Here is a 17403-nt window from a genome sequence, read left to right as displayed (position 1 = left end):
CTTTTCCTCCTCTTCAGTTTGGGGGGGAACGTCGGGCTTGTAGTTGGTTAGCTTCCCTTGTTTACAACCATGAACAGCTGTTCATGGTTGTAAACAATGGAGCGCTTGCTTCCTGTTGCTTCGGTGGTTGCTGGGATGATGAACCAGGTGAAAAATAGCAGAAATAATAGGGCCAGGCTCACAGATTTAGCAAACATGATGCCACCCGGTAAACAAAAAACACTTCCACAGAAAACAGGACCAAAAAATAATCCACAGCAAAATGGAATGACAAAAGGAAATAAGTCAGTCAAAAGAGTACCCTACATCCTACTTGCCTCACACGAGATAACAGCTAAGCTGAGCGGTGCAACTGTGTTTTCTTCCCTTGATGCTGCCAGCGGATTTTGGCAGATCCCTCTGCTTTCAGACCGCTGCAAGCTGACAACTTTCATTACACCGTTTACCAGATACCGTTTCAAAAGATGACCTTTTGGCATAACAAGTGCACCGGAGATCTTCCAGCGGGAGATACTGGAGACTCTGGAAGGACTGGAAGGCTTGGCAGTCCTCATGGATGACATCTTCATCTACGGGAGCTGGATGGAGCAACATGAAGGCCGACTGGAGAAGGTGCTGCAGCGTGTTGAGTTGGCAGGGTTGAAACTAGAGGAGAAATGCTCCCTCAGACGTCTCATCAACCAGTCAGGGCTCAGACGGGACCCTGACCAAGTGGAGACCATTTTCAGCTGCCACTGCCTGAAAACTTTCAGGAGCTAAAAAGACTTCTCAGCATGTAGAATTACATGGGCAGGTTCGTCCCAGCCCTTGCAACAATGGGACAGCCGTTGATGAGCTGCTACAGAGCAAGAACTTCTGGAACTGGGGACTCGGAGCAGTCAGCTTTTGAGGACATTAAAATAATTTAATTATTTCCTTTTATGACGTCACGAGGCCCACAGCTGTATCTGCAGATGCCAGTAGTTATGGACAGGGAGCTGCACTGCTCCAGCTCCACAGAGAAGAGTGGAAGCCAGTAGGCTACTGCTCCAGATGTATCTCTGAAGCTGAAAAATGCTATGAAAAATGTGTCTGGCTGGCGTTTGGGCTTGTGAAAGGTTTGATAAGTATCTGTGTGGCTTAGATGAATTCAGGCTCAAGCCGTTACTGTCACTCATCGACAGCCAGAGCCTCGGTAAAGTTCCTTTAAGACGTCAACGTCTCTTAATGTGACTTATGCGGTACACTCCAGTGGCTGTTTATATGTCAGGAAAAACCCTCGTCATTGCTGATGCTTTGCCCCGAAGCCCACAGACTTACATGAAGAGACTGAGACACACAGTGGGGTGGAGTGTCTTGTAGCTTCGGGGGTATAAGGCATCCCAGCATCTCCAAACAGGATGGTAAGCATCAAAATGGCCTCTGCAGCTGACAACAAGCTGCAGTCTGTCATCAAATTCATGACAAGCGATTGGCCAGAATACATGAAGGTGAAAAATGAGCTATCAGAGGCTGATGGTTTGCTCATACGTGGAAGCAGGATCAAGGAGCAGCGTTGAGGCGGAACCGCCACCATCTCCAGGCAGATCTTTCTGCAAAACCTGCCCAAGACTTCCTACTTTCATCAGCTGGGAGGACAAGAGGGATTTTCCAGCCAGCAATAGTCATCACTCTAGAGACTGTGTTTTCTAGTCAGAAGGAAGTCACAAGCCTCACACGTGCACATCAGGACAGGTAGTTTCTTCTCATTGGTATGTGTTTGTGCCACTTTAGGCAGAAAAGATGACATTTTCATCTTTGTTGTTACAGAAATGAAACTTTTTCTGTTCAGATTTTTTTATTCAGACCTTTGACAGCAGACCAATACCCAGTAGTATACATGTTACATTCTGATATTTGCCAAGTACTTGCAACATAAAAGGTCATTTACAATTATTTAGACATGTTTTGCACAGAAATATACACATATTTTTTTCTCCTATTGGTACGACAATACTGGACACGATCAACTTATCCCTAAACTTAGGATACGTACCTCATGTTTTTAAAGTTGCAGTAAATAAACCTTTCTTTAAAAAAAACTGATTATAGACGGACTGTGCAGCCCCGCCGTGCTTCTTCTTTTCATTTATGTGGCAAAAGAACACGGTGTTGTCAGTAAAACCAAATCTAAGCACTGACGATTTTGCCGACATTTTGTGCCCTCATCCGTGGATCCGTGAAAGGGATTGAAGGGGGGACTGAGGGCGGGAGAGGACGAGCGCCGACGCCGTCTGTGTCACAAAATTAATGTGATTGATTGGTACCACTCGAAGGGGGCGTATAATGAGATTTAAATAAAAACAAAACTGTGCCTGCCTGGATTTTATACCAGTGGCGTAGTCTACGTGATACGCAGGTAAACGCTGCATACCCAATAGAAAATGTCAGTGATTTGCGTAAACCCAGTGGTCCGTGACACTATTCTAAGAATCTAAACGTGAAGTCAAACATAAAAACATTTAGAGACAGAATCAAGAATAAAACAAGAATAATGAGATACAAATCTAATTATGATCAATCATCAACAATACAGTAAATGATTTAATGTTTAAATGTGACAAAGATCCAATAAAAACACAACAAACCAAAAAACTAAAGAAAAATGGTGATCAACTTCTTCATCATCATCATCATCATCATCATCATCATCATCATCATCGAAACACTGAGGAACCAGAGCCAGAGTCCAAGTCCAGGATCCAACAGAGACAGTTTCTCTGACAGGACTCTTGAGACTAAACTGGACACAGAGACACTGAGCCACCAGACAAGGACCCTAACCAGGAGGAGAGTCCAAATCCAGGACAGAGAGGTTCAGTGAAGGCGGTGTTGAAGGTGTGGAGGTGGACCAGTCTGTCAGAGACGACTTCATAAAAGGACAGAGTTCCAGCAGGAACGTCCATGTACACTGCTAATCTATCAGAGACTGGAGATGAAGATGAGGAGTTGATGGATGTGCATCTGTTATTGTGCCAGACACGGTACTGACCACCTGGATAACAGTTCAGATTCCAGGAATGATCGTTTCCTCCAAACCTATAGTCATCAGAGTTTCCTCTTCTCCTGATTCTTCTGTAACTCACTGATACAGAAACAGGTCCGCTCCACTGGACCTCCCAGTAACAGCGACCCGTCAGAACTTCTCTACACAGCAACTGAGGAGGAATATCAAACCTGTCTGGATGATCAGGATATGACCTATCCACCCCCACACGTGTCATCTTCCTGTTGTCATCAGACAGTTTGATGCGTTTGTTGACTGTGTTTGTGTCGATGGTGAGTTGACAGGAATCTGATGGAAAGAACAAACAAGCAGCTGCAGTTATTATTGATCAGTTATTGATCACTGATGGACTCATGAACGAGTGAAGATGATTGAATAAAAACACACTTACACTTCCTCAGACCTGGTGTCAACCATCGTTGTCCAGCAGGCTCCACCCTGAAAGGAGGAGGAGGGTCACACCAGCTTAGTCTCTTTCAGAGGAAGCAGAGATGAGCCTACCCCCCTCCCCCATCCCCATTACCTGTTGGGCACTCCCGTATCTGCTAAATGACATCCCATCACACCCCTGAGCAATCACCTGAGCTGCAGGAAAAACCCCACACCTGTGCCATCATAACCACCCCAATATAACCCCCCACCCAGCAGTGTGTCCTACCTGAGAGTGTCCAGTCTCCCGGTTGGATCCTCCAGTCCAGCAGACAGTAGCTGCCCTGCGGACTCCCCTGGATGGTTGTAGCTCAGGTCCAGCTCTCTCAGGTGGGAGGGGTTGGATGTCAGAGCTGAGACCAGAGAAGCACTCCCTTCCTCTGAGATCAGACAGCCTGACAGCCTGCAGACACACAACACAGGTCCGCTGCATGTTCTCTGCTCAAGTGTCCTGCTGCAGACATGTTTAGCAGCATGTTCACTGGAACTGGAAAAGACTTGAATGAATCCTGACCTGAGAGACTCCAGTTTACAGTGTGGACTCTCCAGTCCAGGACACAGCTTCTTCAGTCCAGAATCCTGCAGGTCGTTGTTGCTCAGGTCCAGTTCTTTCAGACTGGAGGACTGAGAGCTGAGAACTGAGGACAGAACTGGACAGGTGTCCTCTGAGAGATTACAGCCACTCAGTCTGCAGATGGAGGAAAAGAACAACAACCAGGTTATTTCACTGTTTTGGAAGAAAATGTAGTTGTGTCTGCAACTGTTCTGCTGGTCTTCAGTAAAGTTTGTGTTAAATCACATTTCAGCAACAAACAATTCAAGCTGCTTTACATGATAAAAACACGAAAAGTAAAGGAGTCAAAGATAAAAATCATGATGTTTAGCAGTGCAGGTGGCAGAATAAATACAAGTTAGACTTAAACTAGAGTTACAATTAAGTACTAATATTATCATTGTTTAAAGTTAAAGGAGTTGTATGTAAGAGCAATAATAAAACTAATCATAAAATGACCCCGATATGTCAATAGACATTTAAAAATCATGTTCATTTCAAATACTTATCTCACTGAAAACAGCCCTCAAGCCAGGATATTCCAGTTTAAAAAGAGGAGTTGCAGCCCTCAACTGATGTTTATGTTGTCATTTTTTGTTTTGGCCTGAAGCTCCACCCTCCACCTATCTCCCATTCACAAAGTCAGTATTGTTTCGGCATCCGGGTTGCCAGCTCGGTTCTAATTATCGCAGCCATGGCAGCCTACGTTCCTGCTGCATTCTGCAGCCTACCTGGCAACCTCTGGTCGGGGGGAGGAGGGGGAGGGTACACGCCGCTCAACAATATTTTGAAAGTGACTGCAGTACCAGTTTTGGCCATTTCTTACAGACGGCTCCTTTAAATTCAGAAGAATTTCAATAAACTATCAAAGGCTGTAAACTAACGAGTTTTAACTTGATTCAAAGGAGCTGGGGGTTTCAGTTCCTGCAGGTTTGGAGATTTGTTCCAGATCTGTGGAGCATAGAAGCTGAATGCTGCTTCTCCATGTTTGGTTCTGGGGACACAGAGCAGACCTGAACCAGGACACCAGAGAATCTGGGTGGTTGCTATGGTAACAAGTCTTTGATGTATTTTGTTCCTGAACCATTCAGTGATTTATAAACTACCAGAAGTAGTTTAAAGTCTATTCTCTAAGGGGCAGGGAGCCCGTGTAAAGACCTCAGAACTGGACTGATGTGTCCACCTTCTTGGTTCTGGTGAGAACCAGCAGCGTTCTGGATCAGTTGTCTGATTGACAGCTAGTCAGACCTGTGAAGACGCCGTTGCAGTAATCAAGTCCACTAAAGATAAACATGGATGAGTTCTTCAAGGTCCTGCAGAGACATCAGTCCTTGATCCTGGAGATGATCTTCAGGTGATAGGACAACTTTGTACGTGTTTTAATGTCTCTAAAGGTCCAGGTCTGAGTCCTGACTACACCCAGATTTCAGGGGCCTTATGTACTAAGAGTGCGGCGCACAAAAAACGTGCGTACGCCACTTTCAACGCTCACGGTCGGATGTACAAAGAATGACGTGAACGTAGAAAGCTGCGGTCCTTCACGCACACACCAAGGCTGGTTCACGCACCTTTCTGAGGTTTTGTCCGTTGGCGACACTCACTGGTGATGCAGTGAAGTGCAGAATATGAGGAAACGTGACGTCAACAATAAGTTCACGACCACGTGAAGGACACGACTTCAAGTGGCGGATCAGGAGCGAGTCTTCAGGGGCCAGACTGATCTGCTGGTCCAGGACTAAGACTGGACCATCAGCTGGTTTAGTCTGGACCTGCTGGTCCAGGACTAAGACTGAACCATCAGCTGGTTTAGTCTGGACCTGCTGGTCCAGGACTAAGACTGGACCATCAGCTGGTTCAGGTACCAAGAGGATCTTCTGGATCTCTGTCCTGAACTGGACCAGCTGCTCCGGTTCAGACCAACATGATGCTTCAGCTGGAGCTGCAGGTCGGACATCTGTCTGTCGTCATGACGACCGTATGGGAGGACTACTGGAGATAAAAGCCAGACCCTAAACATCCCATAACTGTGTCTGGACAGAAATACATTAAAATTAATTTTGCAGCAAAAACCGGTGTTGTGCCAAAAAGTGATTTCCTGCCAGAATGTGATTTCTTCTGATTTGTGGCCGCGGGAGCGCGCACAGCAGCCCGCTGAGCGAGAGCGCTAAACCGTCAGATTTCAGATTATGAAGCTAAAGAATGAGATCAAGTCAGATTTAGGCAGAAACAACTTTTCATTAACTGTATTTGGCCTTCAATCAATTTTTGGCACGACACCTGTCTCTCCTCCTGCGGATGCAACACTCCGAGTTACAGCAACTTTGCTCTTTATTTCTCACGTTTGCACCTCGATAATCCCGTCGGCACAAATTGTCTTTATTTCTGCAGCAGAGGAATCAGATCGTGATGCTTCATGTTTTAAATATAAATGTATTTTGTTCACATTGTTATCCTTATGAGAGAGGTGATCGCGGACATCCATGTAAGACTCAATAAACGTGTACATTGGTCTTAATCCGTTATTATAATATGCATGACAATAAAGCAGAACGAGGAGCCGTTTTTCATCCACCAAAAATTCTGGTGTCGGTTGTTAAAACACAAACAAGAAAAGCAGAGTGTAATGATGCACTAACGCTGCCCATAAACATTCACAAACCCATACGATCATAATAAAACCACAACTCTTCACGGAACGCAACGCAAAGCAAAGAACACCATAATGTAGGTGTCAAACTGAATCCCAGAAGGGCCGGTGTCCTGCATGTTTTAGATGTTTCACTGCTTTAACACACCTGATTCTAATTAATCATCGTCACCAACTTGTCATCAAAGTCTGGATAGTTCTGTTGATGACACAGTCACTTGTATCATGGTGCAATGAAGCAGGGAAACATCTAAAACCTGCAGGGACACCGGCCCTCGAGGACTGGAGTCCGACACCCCTAAATGCCCCAAAATGAATTATTTATTCCAGCTCAGAGCATTTTCTTGTTAGGATGAGCGGTTTTTAATGGATAATTATCTTAATATCATATTCAAACATATATTTGAGGGAGGAGACAAGGCGGAGTGTTGTGCTCCCGCATGTGCGCTCAAATCCACGCTGATTGGGATGTACAGAGAAACCTGCGTGGATTTGGGCGCACGCACAGCTTTGTACATATGAATTGTTGCGGTTTTGTTAATTCCATGCACGGATTCACGTTGAAATCCACGCACTCTTAGTACATGAGGCCCCTGGTCTCTGGTTTGTAGCTTTAATAGCTGAAGCTGTGTGCCGACTCTTAAACGCTCTTCTTCTGGTCCAAAAACAACTAGTTCAGTTTTGTTTGTGTTCACCTGAAGAACATTATCCCACATCCACTTATTGATCTGTTCTCTGCATCTACTCAACACTTGTATAGGCTCATTATCTCCTGGTCACATTGAAATGTACAGCTGTGTGTCATCTAACTTATCTTGTTATGTATTATTATCTGAGCTACTGGAAGTATGTAGAACCTTTCCAGCCTTTTCATTCTTGTTGATTCTGATGTAAAGTTACATGTTGACACTAAGTAGTCTCTGTCCTTTAAGTGAGACTCAAACCAGTCAAGTATTTGTCCAGAAAGTCCGTCCCAGTTCCCCAGTCGCTGTAGTAAAATACTATAACAATGGTAGCAGATGCTTTGCTGAGGTCCAATAGTACCGGCACTGTGGTTCTTCCACAGTCTGCATTTATGTGGATGTCATTGAACACCTTGACAAGGACGGTCTCAGTACTGTGGTGAGCACGAAAACCGGACTGGAAGACGTCGGCTCATCCTGGTCCAAAAAGGAAATGTTCACCTGGATGGACGGATATGCAGACACACAGCTGTACAGATGGAGGTTCCCACCTCCAAGGTGTGTGGATGTGGGATGAAGAACCCCTGGTTCCTACTCCAGCGTCTCTGGATGATTCTTCACGTTCTTCTTTTGACCAGAGGATAAAAACTGAAGGTCACGTTGATGCAGTTGACAAATACCACGTCCTCATGACGCTGCAGGGGCGTTCTGCATCACTTCCTGTTGCGTTCTGTGTGTTGTAGCGTGTCTTTCCTGTCTGCATCACTGATTAGCACGCTATTTCTGGGTTTGGCCACGTTTACCGCCGTGAACTCGGGGTACGCATCTGGCCACTAAAAAAATTAAGTTAGTGTGGTACCGCTGTGTAAATCTACCAAAACAATGTGGTACTCGAGAGTTTCTCTGTACCTCAAATCTGACCAGTGACATGTTTGACGTCATGTCGTCCTTCACCGCTGGCTGTCCAGGTGGAGATCAAGCGCCGACCATCTCACTTCTGGGTCTCATGAGGAACTCTGACTCGCTGCAGTTCCTCGACTGGCCGCTAGAGGCTGCAAAAACCAGCTCATGGTTGATTTCACATCCACGACAACTCTGAGGACGGTGAATGTGTCTGTACCACGTCAGGAGAGTTTGAATAAAACATTACATCTAATTGTAACATGACTGTTGGACAGTCGACTCAGCTGATGGTCATCCAGCACCACTCCCTCATCCCTCATCGTCATGGTAACAGTCATCAGTGGGTTGTAGTGACCCAGCATCGCTAAAAGCAGTAATCCTGGATTTCTCCGGTGAACCAAAATGTGGAAGGAGATATTCTGCTGGAATCCTGAATCCTGCTGCTGCACAGCTGGATGATGTTGTTGACAGAAGTAGTAGTAGTAGTAGTAGTAAACCTTTATTTTACCAGGCAAGAATTGCTAAGAATACATTCTTATTTAAGGCAATGGCCTGGTAGGAGGTGAAAGATCTCCTAAGGGGAAGGGAGAAGGGGAGTAACATTAAGATATACAGTAGACAATAAAAGCACATACAACAACAGTGACACAACAGAAAAGGAATAAATGAGACTGTAACAAAACAACAGCAGTTAGTCAGGTTAGTCAGGTGACAGGATCAGAGAGAGCTTTGGCTGGGACAGCTGCAGGTATACTTTATGGATTTAGTTATGACATGTTTGAAGGAGTTGACAGAGGTAAGAGTTTGTAACTGTAAGGATTTTTGGAGTTGATTCCAGCTGTCGGCAGCAGCAACCTGGAAGGAGGAACGGCCCAGGGAAGAGTGCGACCGTGGGGCATTTAACAGGATGAGAGGGGCAGAACGGGTGTTGTGTATAGGGGGAGGGCGCAGATGCAGAAGCTGTGTTAGGTAGGGAGGAGACCTAGGAGGGTTTTGAATACCAGCATCAGCCAGTGCATGTTGCACCTGGTTTCCAGGGGGGGCCAGTTTACCAGGGTGTAGAGGTCACAGTGATGGGTCCTGTATGGGGCGTTGGTAGCAAATCGAATGGCGGAGTGGTAGAGAACGTTGAGCCGTTCAAGTGCTCCTTTGCAGGCAGATTTATATATGACGTCACCGCAATCAAAAAGTGGAAGCACAGTGAGCTGGACCAAGGAGCGTTTGGCAGTGGCAGTGAACGAGGAGCGGTTACGGTAAAGAAAGCTGAGCCTGGCCTTCACTTTTGACTGCAGAGAGGATAAGTGCTCAGTGAATGACAGGCTGCTATCTATCCAGACTCCCAGATATTTATAAGAGGATACCAGGTCAAGTTTATGGTCGTCAGCAGCCAGAATGGTACCATCTTGGACAGCGTGCTTACGACCAAACCACATGACCTTGGTTTTGCTGGAGTTTATGGATAGGCAGAGGGCAGAGAAACCAGACTGTACGGCTTGGAAGCTCTGTTGGAGTGTTTCCAGGGCGATTGCATGGGACAGAACTACAGCTTCAATGTCAACAACGTTGGACGGTGTCGTTCCTCAGGATCAGAAGGTCACAGGTCAGAATGGGTCGGCCCCGTGGTTTAATTCACAACTGCAGGTTTTAAAGCAGACCTCCAGAAAGATGGAGAGAAAGTGTCGTTCCCATAACTTTAATCAAGATTACATAAATCAAGAAATCAATAATATCGTACTGATTAAAACCGCATTGAGGTTTAAAGGGGACCTATTATGAAAAACAGGTTTTTTCTTGCTTTAACATATATAAAGTGGTCCTTAGCCTGCCAACTCAGAGAAGGAGGAAAGCAACCAAATTCAGCAGGGTCTGTACAGCGCCCCGGATGATCCTTCCAGTGTCATGTGACTTTTACGAGCCGTTCAGATTCTGCTCCCGTCGTTACGTAACGACGGGAGCGGTTTCCATAGGTCGGCCTCCGCTGCTGAAACCACGCCCACAACTAACTCCGCCGGGACAAAGCTCCGCCATTGTTTCGTAGCGGTGTATCGTGTGGCTGTTCCAACAAAGAGGGACAGTATTAATTAGGTTTTGCATCGACACTTACCCTCATAAAAGGATCAGTACCAACAGTACGGACCCGGCAACTGCACACGAGTCAGTGGTAAGTGACGTTAATTTTTTATGTTGTTTATATTTGTTTACAAGTATGATCTTTGCATGGGCTAAGTATTTAGCTTAGCTCTATTAGTAATACATTTTTTTCTGTCTGGTTTCAGATCTTCCAAGCAATGCACCTGAAGCTGTTCAACGACACCTTCAGAAGATGCACGGTCCTTCCTTGAGCCAGCAATAGTGCATACATGTTATTTATATAGAACTTGGTGTATATAAACAGTGTATGGTGTATATAAGTAGTGTATTTGGTGTATATAATGTGTACAAATGTGATTTTATTTTTTTTTAACAATAAAGATGCCATTTGTGAACATTCAGTGTTGTGATTTCTTTACAGTTAACATGATTCATTCGTCTTGTAACATAAGAAATTAAATGATGAGGAATCGGAGTAAAGAACTGTGGTGTACCTGTTTAGAATTCAATTAAATCTTCCTTTGTGAATTAGTGTGAAGACGAGGTGACCCGTTCCCCCCTTCTGGTAACTAAAGGCTGATTTATGGTTCCGCGTTACACCAACGCAGAGCCTACGGCGTAGGGTACGTGTCGATTTAACACAGAACCGTAATTCAGTCTTTAAGATCCCAGGCAGTCGTTTACACCGTGTCATAACTGCATGCCGACTATCCGACTATCGCATCGAGCTGCGTGACATCGGACGCTCTCTGTCCACACTGAAAATCGTGGCCAATTAGGACAGTCCAACAGAAAATAAAGCAATGGAATTGATTTTGTCGCTGAAGCTCGCTCGCATCGCATGGGACACGCTTTAATACACTGTTAAAATTTACCAGCATTTCACAATAATTAATAGTATTATTTCACAGTAACTTGTTGTAATTAGGTTTCCCTGTAATATCCCAATGAATACCTGTAAAAAGTACAGTATCCTTGGATTTTACAGTATTTAACTCTTGTTTTACAGTAAAATCCTGCAATCTAAAACCTGCTGTTATATCACAACAAGGTCTGTAATATCACAGCAACACAGTAAAAAATGCAAGGATTTCACAGCATTAAACAGTATTATTACAGTGAAATATTGTGTTGAAATGCACCCTGGGAAGTCACATGACCTAACCGAACTACTATTTTGAACTGAAGGCGCCATATCCCACATTTCTCTTCTGGGCTGAATGGAGAAGGTAAGCAGCATGCATGTTTGCAGCACTTACACCCATGCCATGTTATTTTAATATGATAATAATATTTACTTTCAAATGAACGTTTATTGCATGACACAGTTCATATTTTGTTACCAAGGGCCCGAAATTGTTTAAAGTTCTTTTACAGCATTTGCTAATAGTAGTAAGGTTAGTAATGACGAGAGTTTCGGTATAATTTTTCATGTCCCTATCACCGTTTAGACAAATGTAGTGTTTGTAAAGTTTATAAAACCAATGATGGGACAAAAATTACTAGTTATGTGTGCACATTTTTGTAATTAGTCAAGGTTATCATAGATTAGCCGGGCTAACAGTTAGCTGTTTAACTTTAATGACTTAGTGATTCAAACGGTCCATGAAAAAATATTTTTCCAGCGGATATCTTAGTTACAACGTTGTACGTTGTACTAACGTTGTACTAACGTTGTTAGTTACCCTGTGATGCACACTTCTCGGTGTGTCAGGTGGGGCCCAGCAGATTTGCCAGAGGGGGAGACCGAGGCAACGTTGGAGAATATGAAGAGGGATATGCTGAACATCTACTCAGGCATGCCATCTACTGTCTTTTTGGGTCATTTTGTTTAGACTTTAGTAATTGGTCAAGATCTGAACATTGTGTGTGTTGGGTGGCTACAAGACCAAATTGTTACTTGGGTACTAACAATGCATTCGTATGTCTGTAAACACAGAGGAAGGAATGAATGGGGCAGAGAGAGCAGAACCAATGATGGAAAAGACATACATCATCCTGTGGAAATACCTTAACAAAGAGCCTGCTGCAGCAATGTCTGAGATCAAACAGGAGTGGCCATTTCTCTTCTCTCAGAAATGCCTATTCTCACACTTTGGCCTCCTGACGGACGTCGATGTCCTTCAGAAGCTACAGGAGAAAATTAGTCGACGAGGACAGACCATCCTGGATTACTGTGCAACACTGGACAACCCCAAGATCCATGATGTCCTGGCCTGCTATGATCCAGACTCTGACAAGGCTGCCTGCATTCTGCTGCTCCTAATGTTGTACTTCAAAGAACCGAAAGAGAGTTTGATGCTTGAAGTTGATGTAAGATATTGTATTCAAATATTTAAAATGCAAAATGAGTGATTACATTATCAACATTTACCTTGTATGATATGCTACCTCTGACCAATGAACAATATTTATCCTTTATCCTAAATCCATGCCATTGTGTGTTACTATGTTACAGCCATGTGCCACTTCTGTGGACGTCAATACTTCAGAGCTCCCCAGCATACCCCCTGCTTGATCATTCAAGGTAATGTTAATTTCATGTAGTATCGACATTTCTAACAAATTATTTTGTTTTCATTCTAGAAATCTACCCGATCACAATAAATAATAATTATTATAAGAATTACATTTGTATAGCCCTTTTTATCTGAAGCAGATCGCAAAGTGCTCATAACACATAATGTTGTATCTGTTCATTTCAGGTGACACGATGAAGCCCTCTGGATGGCTTATATCCATCGAGGGACATGTCGTGATGGGCCCACACCCTTTCTTTTTGCACGGAGTAGCTGCTTTCTTCAGCAGCTATTACGTCTTCAACCTTGAGTATCCTGCCACTGGATCATCGACACTGGAGTTCATTCAAAGGTATTTTATAAAGATCACATTTAATCTTCTAATTCACATTATAGTACAGGCTTCCAACTTAATGATTGTCTTGAGGTCTAAAATGCTGACAAACGAGGTACCTGAGGCTAGCCTGGTGAGACTATCCTGATCTCGCAAACTCATATTCAGTTTCGCTCTGCAGATCAGTATGGGTATCTACACGTTATGCTGACAAATACCTGCTGGTCCAATCACAGCTGTTTATTCTGTTTTGGGGCAGGCTATGTGATTTCGAAACGTCTATTGCAAAATGTGAATGTATTGAATGAAGTAGAGGAAATTTTCTTTAAAAGCAGAACAAAATCCTCTCAGACCCTTAATTGACAAGGATGTATTTGTCATACTTTGAACAGGGTTTAGTTTAATTTACTAACTGGTCAATTGCGTGAAGACGCATTTCAGTGGCGGCGCACGTTGATATGGCCTCTCATCAACCACTTGGCTACAACAAATTATGGTGACAGGAAGGTCTAACAAGTTTGGATTATAAATCTACCAGGGTTTGATGTGGGAAAAGGCACAGGTGAACACCTTGATAAATGTTGCCTGCAATACATATTGTAAGTCTGTTTTAAAACTGAAACTATCTTTGCTTATTAACAGGTGGTTCCCGGGCATCAATCCTGAAAGAGGCTCAAAGACCAAGAAGCGGACAACAATGAACCCTCATGTGAGCACCCTTTGGAGGAAACTTGTTGACTTTGAGTGGGCATCATAGTATTTTTTGCAGCAGTAGTTGTCAGGCTCAGTTTTGAGTAGCCTCGTTCTTTATGTAATTTTTTTTAAAGACAACTTTGTACTACAAGATTTTTACACAATGCTGTTGCGTGTGGACTCATTATAATGTTTGAGACTGAGAAGAGCGCCTGACTCCTTTACGACATCCCTTCATCGCTCTCCCTTCCTCTCTTATCTTGCCATGAAGGCCTCATGCCCATCCTGTCCATTACTGTTTTTGTGACACAGCTAGTTAAATAGTTGAGTTGTGAGACAGGTAGTTGAATTGCAAGTTTGCACAATTTCTCTGCATTTTCTGCATTTTAAGGTGGCTTTTATGACTAGAAATTCAACTTTCTAGTCATAAAAGCCATCTTAAAATGCAGAAAATAAAGTTCTTGGCATCTGCTGTATTCATATTGTACATATTGTTCTGTAGTGCTGTACAATATTATTAAATATGCCATTGGGCTAACATTGACTTTACCTCAGAGTTGTTTGTTTACAATGTTTGTAAATTCACAGTAAATGGAAGCTTCTGCATTACTTTTACAGTAAATTACTGAACAATTTTAGCATGACTTCCACAGTATACATTGTAAATTCACAGTAAATTATTGTCAACTTGTACATTACTTTCACAGTACACAATGTAAAAGTACAGGGCCTTGTTGTAATGATGTACAGCAAAAGGTTGTAATTCTCCAGTAATGTACTGTAATATCACAGTAATTGCTTTGTCATTGAAGCTGTAAAGTTACAGTATTCAGTTGTGTTATTACAACAATGCATTGTAATCTCACAGATATAAATTACAGTAAATTTCTGTGATATATTTCACAGTATATTGCTGTAATGCTTACTGTGAAAGTAATGCAAAATTTATCCAATTATTTACTGTAAGTTCACAACAAAAAAAATTACAGTGTAGTGTACGCAGCCGCTGCTCTTCTGCCCGGAGCGAGGCTTTGTTCCCTCCCCTGCTACATGTCATTCAGGCAGCCAATCAGCGCAGAGCCTCATTATCATAGCCCCGCCCACTCAGAATTCCTCATAGAGAATAAGGTTAGAAACGGTAAAAATAAAGACATGGCCCAGAGGCTGAATCTCTGATTTGTGTCGAAAAAAACAATCAAAAGCTTGTTTTTAAGACATTCAAGGCCTGTTTAAAATATACATTAAATGCCATAATACAGGGGTGGCCAACCCTGGTCCTCGAGAGCCACACTCCTGCATGTTTTAGATGTTACCCTGCTTCAACACACCATGATACAAGTACCTGTGTCGTCAACAGAATTGTGCAGACCTTGATGACAACCTAATTAGGACCATTAATTAGAATCAGGTGTGCTGAAGCAGGGTAACATCTAAAACATGTAGGAGGGTGGCTCTCAAGGACCAGGGTTGGCCACCCCTGCCATAATAGGTCCCCTTCAAACCTTTGATTTCTGTGTGGAGTGTTGAGGTGAGTTTGTAGTGAAGTGGGTTCTACCAGTAAAACTGGTCTGAAGTGAATTATCTGCTGCAAGAGATTCAGCAGGAAAAGACTTGAATGAATCCTGACCTGAGAGACTCCAGTTTACAGTGTGGACTCTCCAGTCCAGGACACAGCTGCTCCAGTCCAGAATTCTGCAGGTCATTGTTGCTCAGGTCCAGTTCTGTCAGACTGGAGGACTGAGAACTGACAACTGAGGACAGAAGTGGACAGATGTCCTCTGAGAGGTTACAGCGACTCAGTCTGCAGACGGAAGAAAAGAACAACAACCAGGTTATTTCACTGTTATAGAAGAAAATGTAGTTGCGTCTCCAAATGTTCTGCTGGTCTTTAGTAAAGTTTGTGTTAAATCACATTTCAGCAACAAACAATTCAAGCTGCTTTACATGATAAAAAACATGAACAGTAAAGAGGAAACAATAAAAATCATGACTTTTAGCAGTGCAGTTGGCAGAATAAATAAAAGTTAGACTTAAACCAGAGTTACAATTAAGTACTAATATTATCATTGTTTAAAGTTAAATTCAAAAGAATTTCAATAATCCATCAAAGGCTGTAAACTAACGAGTTTTAACTTGATTCAAAGGAACTGAGGGTTTCAGTTCCTGCAGGTTTGGAGATTTGTTCCAGATCTGTGGAGCATAGGAGCTGAATGCTGCTTCTCCATTTTTGGTTCTGGTTCTGGGGACACAGAGCAGACCTGAACCAGGACACCTGAGAGTCCTGGTGGTTGCTATGGTAACAAGTCTGATGTATTTTGGTGCTGCTCTCCATGTTTGGTTCTGGGGACAGAGAGCAGACCTGAACCAGGACACCTGAGAGTCTTGGTATTCTCTGAAGTGCAGGGAGCCCGTGTAAAGATCTCAGTACTGGACTGATGTGGTCCACTTTCTTGGTTCTGGTGAGAACCAGCTCTGGATCATCTGTGTGATTGACAGCTAGTCAGTTCTGTGAAGATGCCGTTGCAGTAATCAAGTCCACTGAAGATAAACATGGATGAGTTCTTCAAGGTCCTGCAGAGACATCAGTCCTTGATCCTGGAGATGTTCTTCAGGTGATAGAAGGGCGACTTTGTACGTGTTTTAATGTCTCTAAAGGTCCAGGTCTGAGTCCTGACTACACCCAGATTTCAGGTCTCTGGTTTGTAGCTTTAATAGCTGAAGCTGTGTGCCGACTCTTAAACGCTCTTCTTCTGGTCCAAAAACAACTAGTTCAGTTTTGTTTGTGTTCACCAGAAGAACATTATCCCACATCCACTTATTGATCTGTTCTCTGCATCTACTCAACACTTGTATAGGCTCATTGTCTCCTGGTGACATTTGAATGTAAAGCTGTGTGTCATCTGCGTAGTGTTGCAGAGCTTTTTATTAACCATGCGTGCGCACACATCAACAGGGTACGCAATAAAAAAAACAGGAAGCACTGTAAACTTTTCTTTCTTCTCTAAAACAGTCACTAACGCAGTCAGTAGAGGCAGTATCAATAAAATAGTCAAACGGTGCCATCTAGTGGAGAAAACTATTGAAAACTACTGCATCACAACACTCCCACTTAGTTTTTCAATAACATTATCAATAACATTAAGTTACTTTAAATAAAATTACAGAGCCTTGCTCTCATTCACAAAATAATGTCAAACAACAAAAAACATTTCTCTCACATTGTGTTCACTGAAACTATTTGGTTTGTTTACAATGTTTTATCTGGAACTCTTTTTCACAATGTTTTTACTGGAACTCTTTTTACTTTTCTTTTTTAGATTTTTCATTGATCATGCAGCGTTCGGCGTACACCTGTCAAGCACACATATGCACTCAAAAGTTAAACAGGGAAAAGTCCAATCTCTCCCCTGAGGTATTCAAACTTCTGTTTAGGCAGTGGTTTGGTAAAGATATCCGCTTTCATGTCATTTGTTGGACAATACTGCAGTTCTATTTGTCCATTCTGTACACATTCACGGATGTAGTG

General features: G+C 43.2%; 1 protein-coding gene across 2 annotated transcripts in view; it reads right to left on the bottom strand.

Moving 5' to 3' along the window:
- Positions 1 to 1809: 1809 nt before the first annotated feature.
- Positions 1810 to 17403, bottom strand: part of LOC133463898 (NACHT, LRR and PYD domains-containing protein 5-like) — a 38098-nt gene continuing 22504 nt past the window's right edge. Inside the window, exons 9-13 of one of the 2 annotated variants that reach the window (XM_061745660.1) lie at positions 15505 to 15678; positions 3969 to 4142; positions 3684 to 3857; positions 3417 to 3463; positions 1810 to 3313 (exon numbers count right to left, since the gene is read on the bottom strand). In XM_061745660.1, the coding sequence (XP_061601644.1) occupies positions 2757 to 3313; positions 3417 to 3463; positions 3684 to 3857; positions 3969 to 4142; positions 15505 to 15678 (1126 nt within the window). In that variant the 3' untranslated portion in view covers positions 1810 to 2756. Of the gene's footprint in view, positions 3314 to 3416; positions 3464 to 3683; positions 3858 to 3968; positions 4143 to 8561; positions 8815 to 15504; positions 15679 to 17403 lie in introns of those variants that run through there. The other variant, XM_061745661.1, reaches the window with a different exon arrangement.

Source organism: Cololabis saira, chromosome 17 (assembly GCF_033807715.1).
Source record: "Cololabis saira isolate AMF1-May2022 chromosome 17, fColSai1.1, whole genome shotgun sequence".
NCBI classification, from domain to species: domain Eukaryota; kingdom Metazoa; phylum Chordata; class Actinopteri; order Beloniformes; family Belonidae; genus Cololabis; species Cololabis saira.
This window is presented reverse-complemented; position numbering and strand designations above follow the sequence as displayed.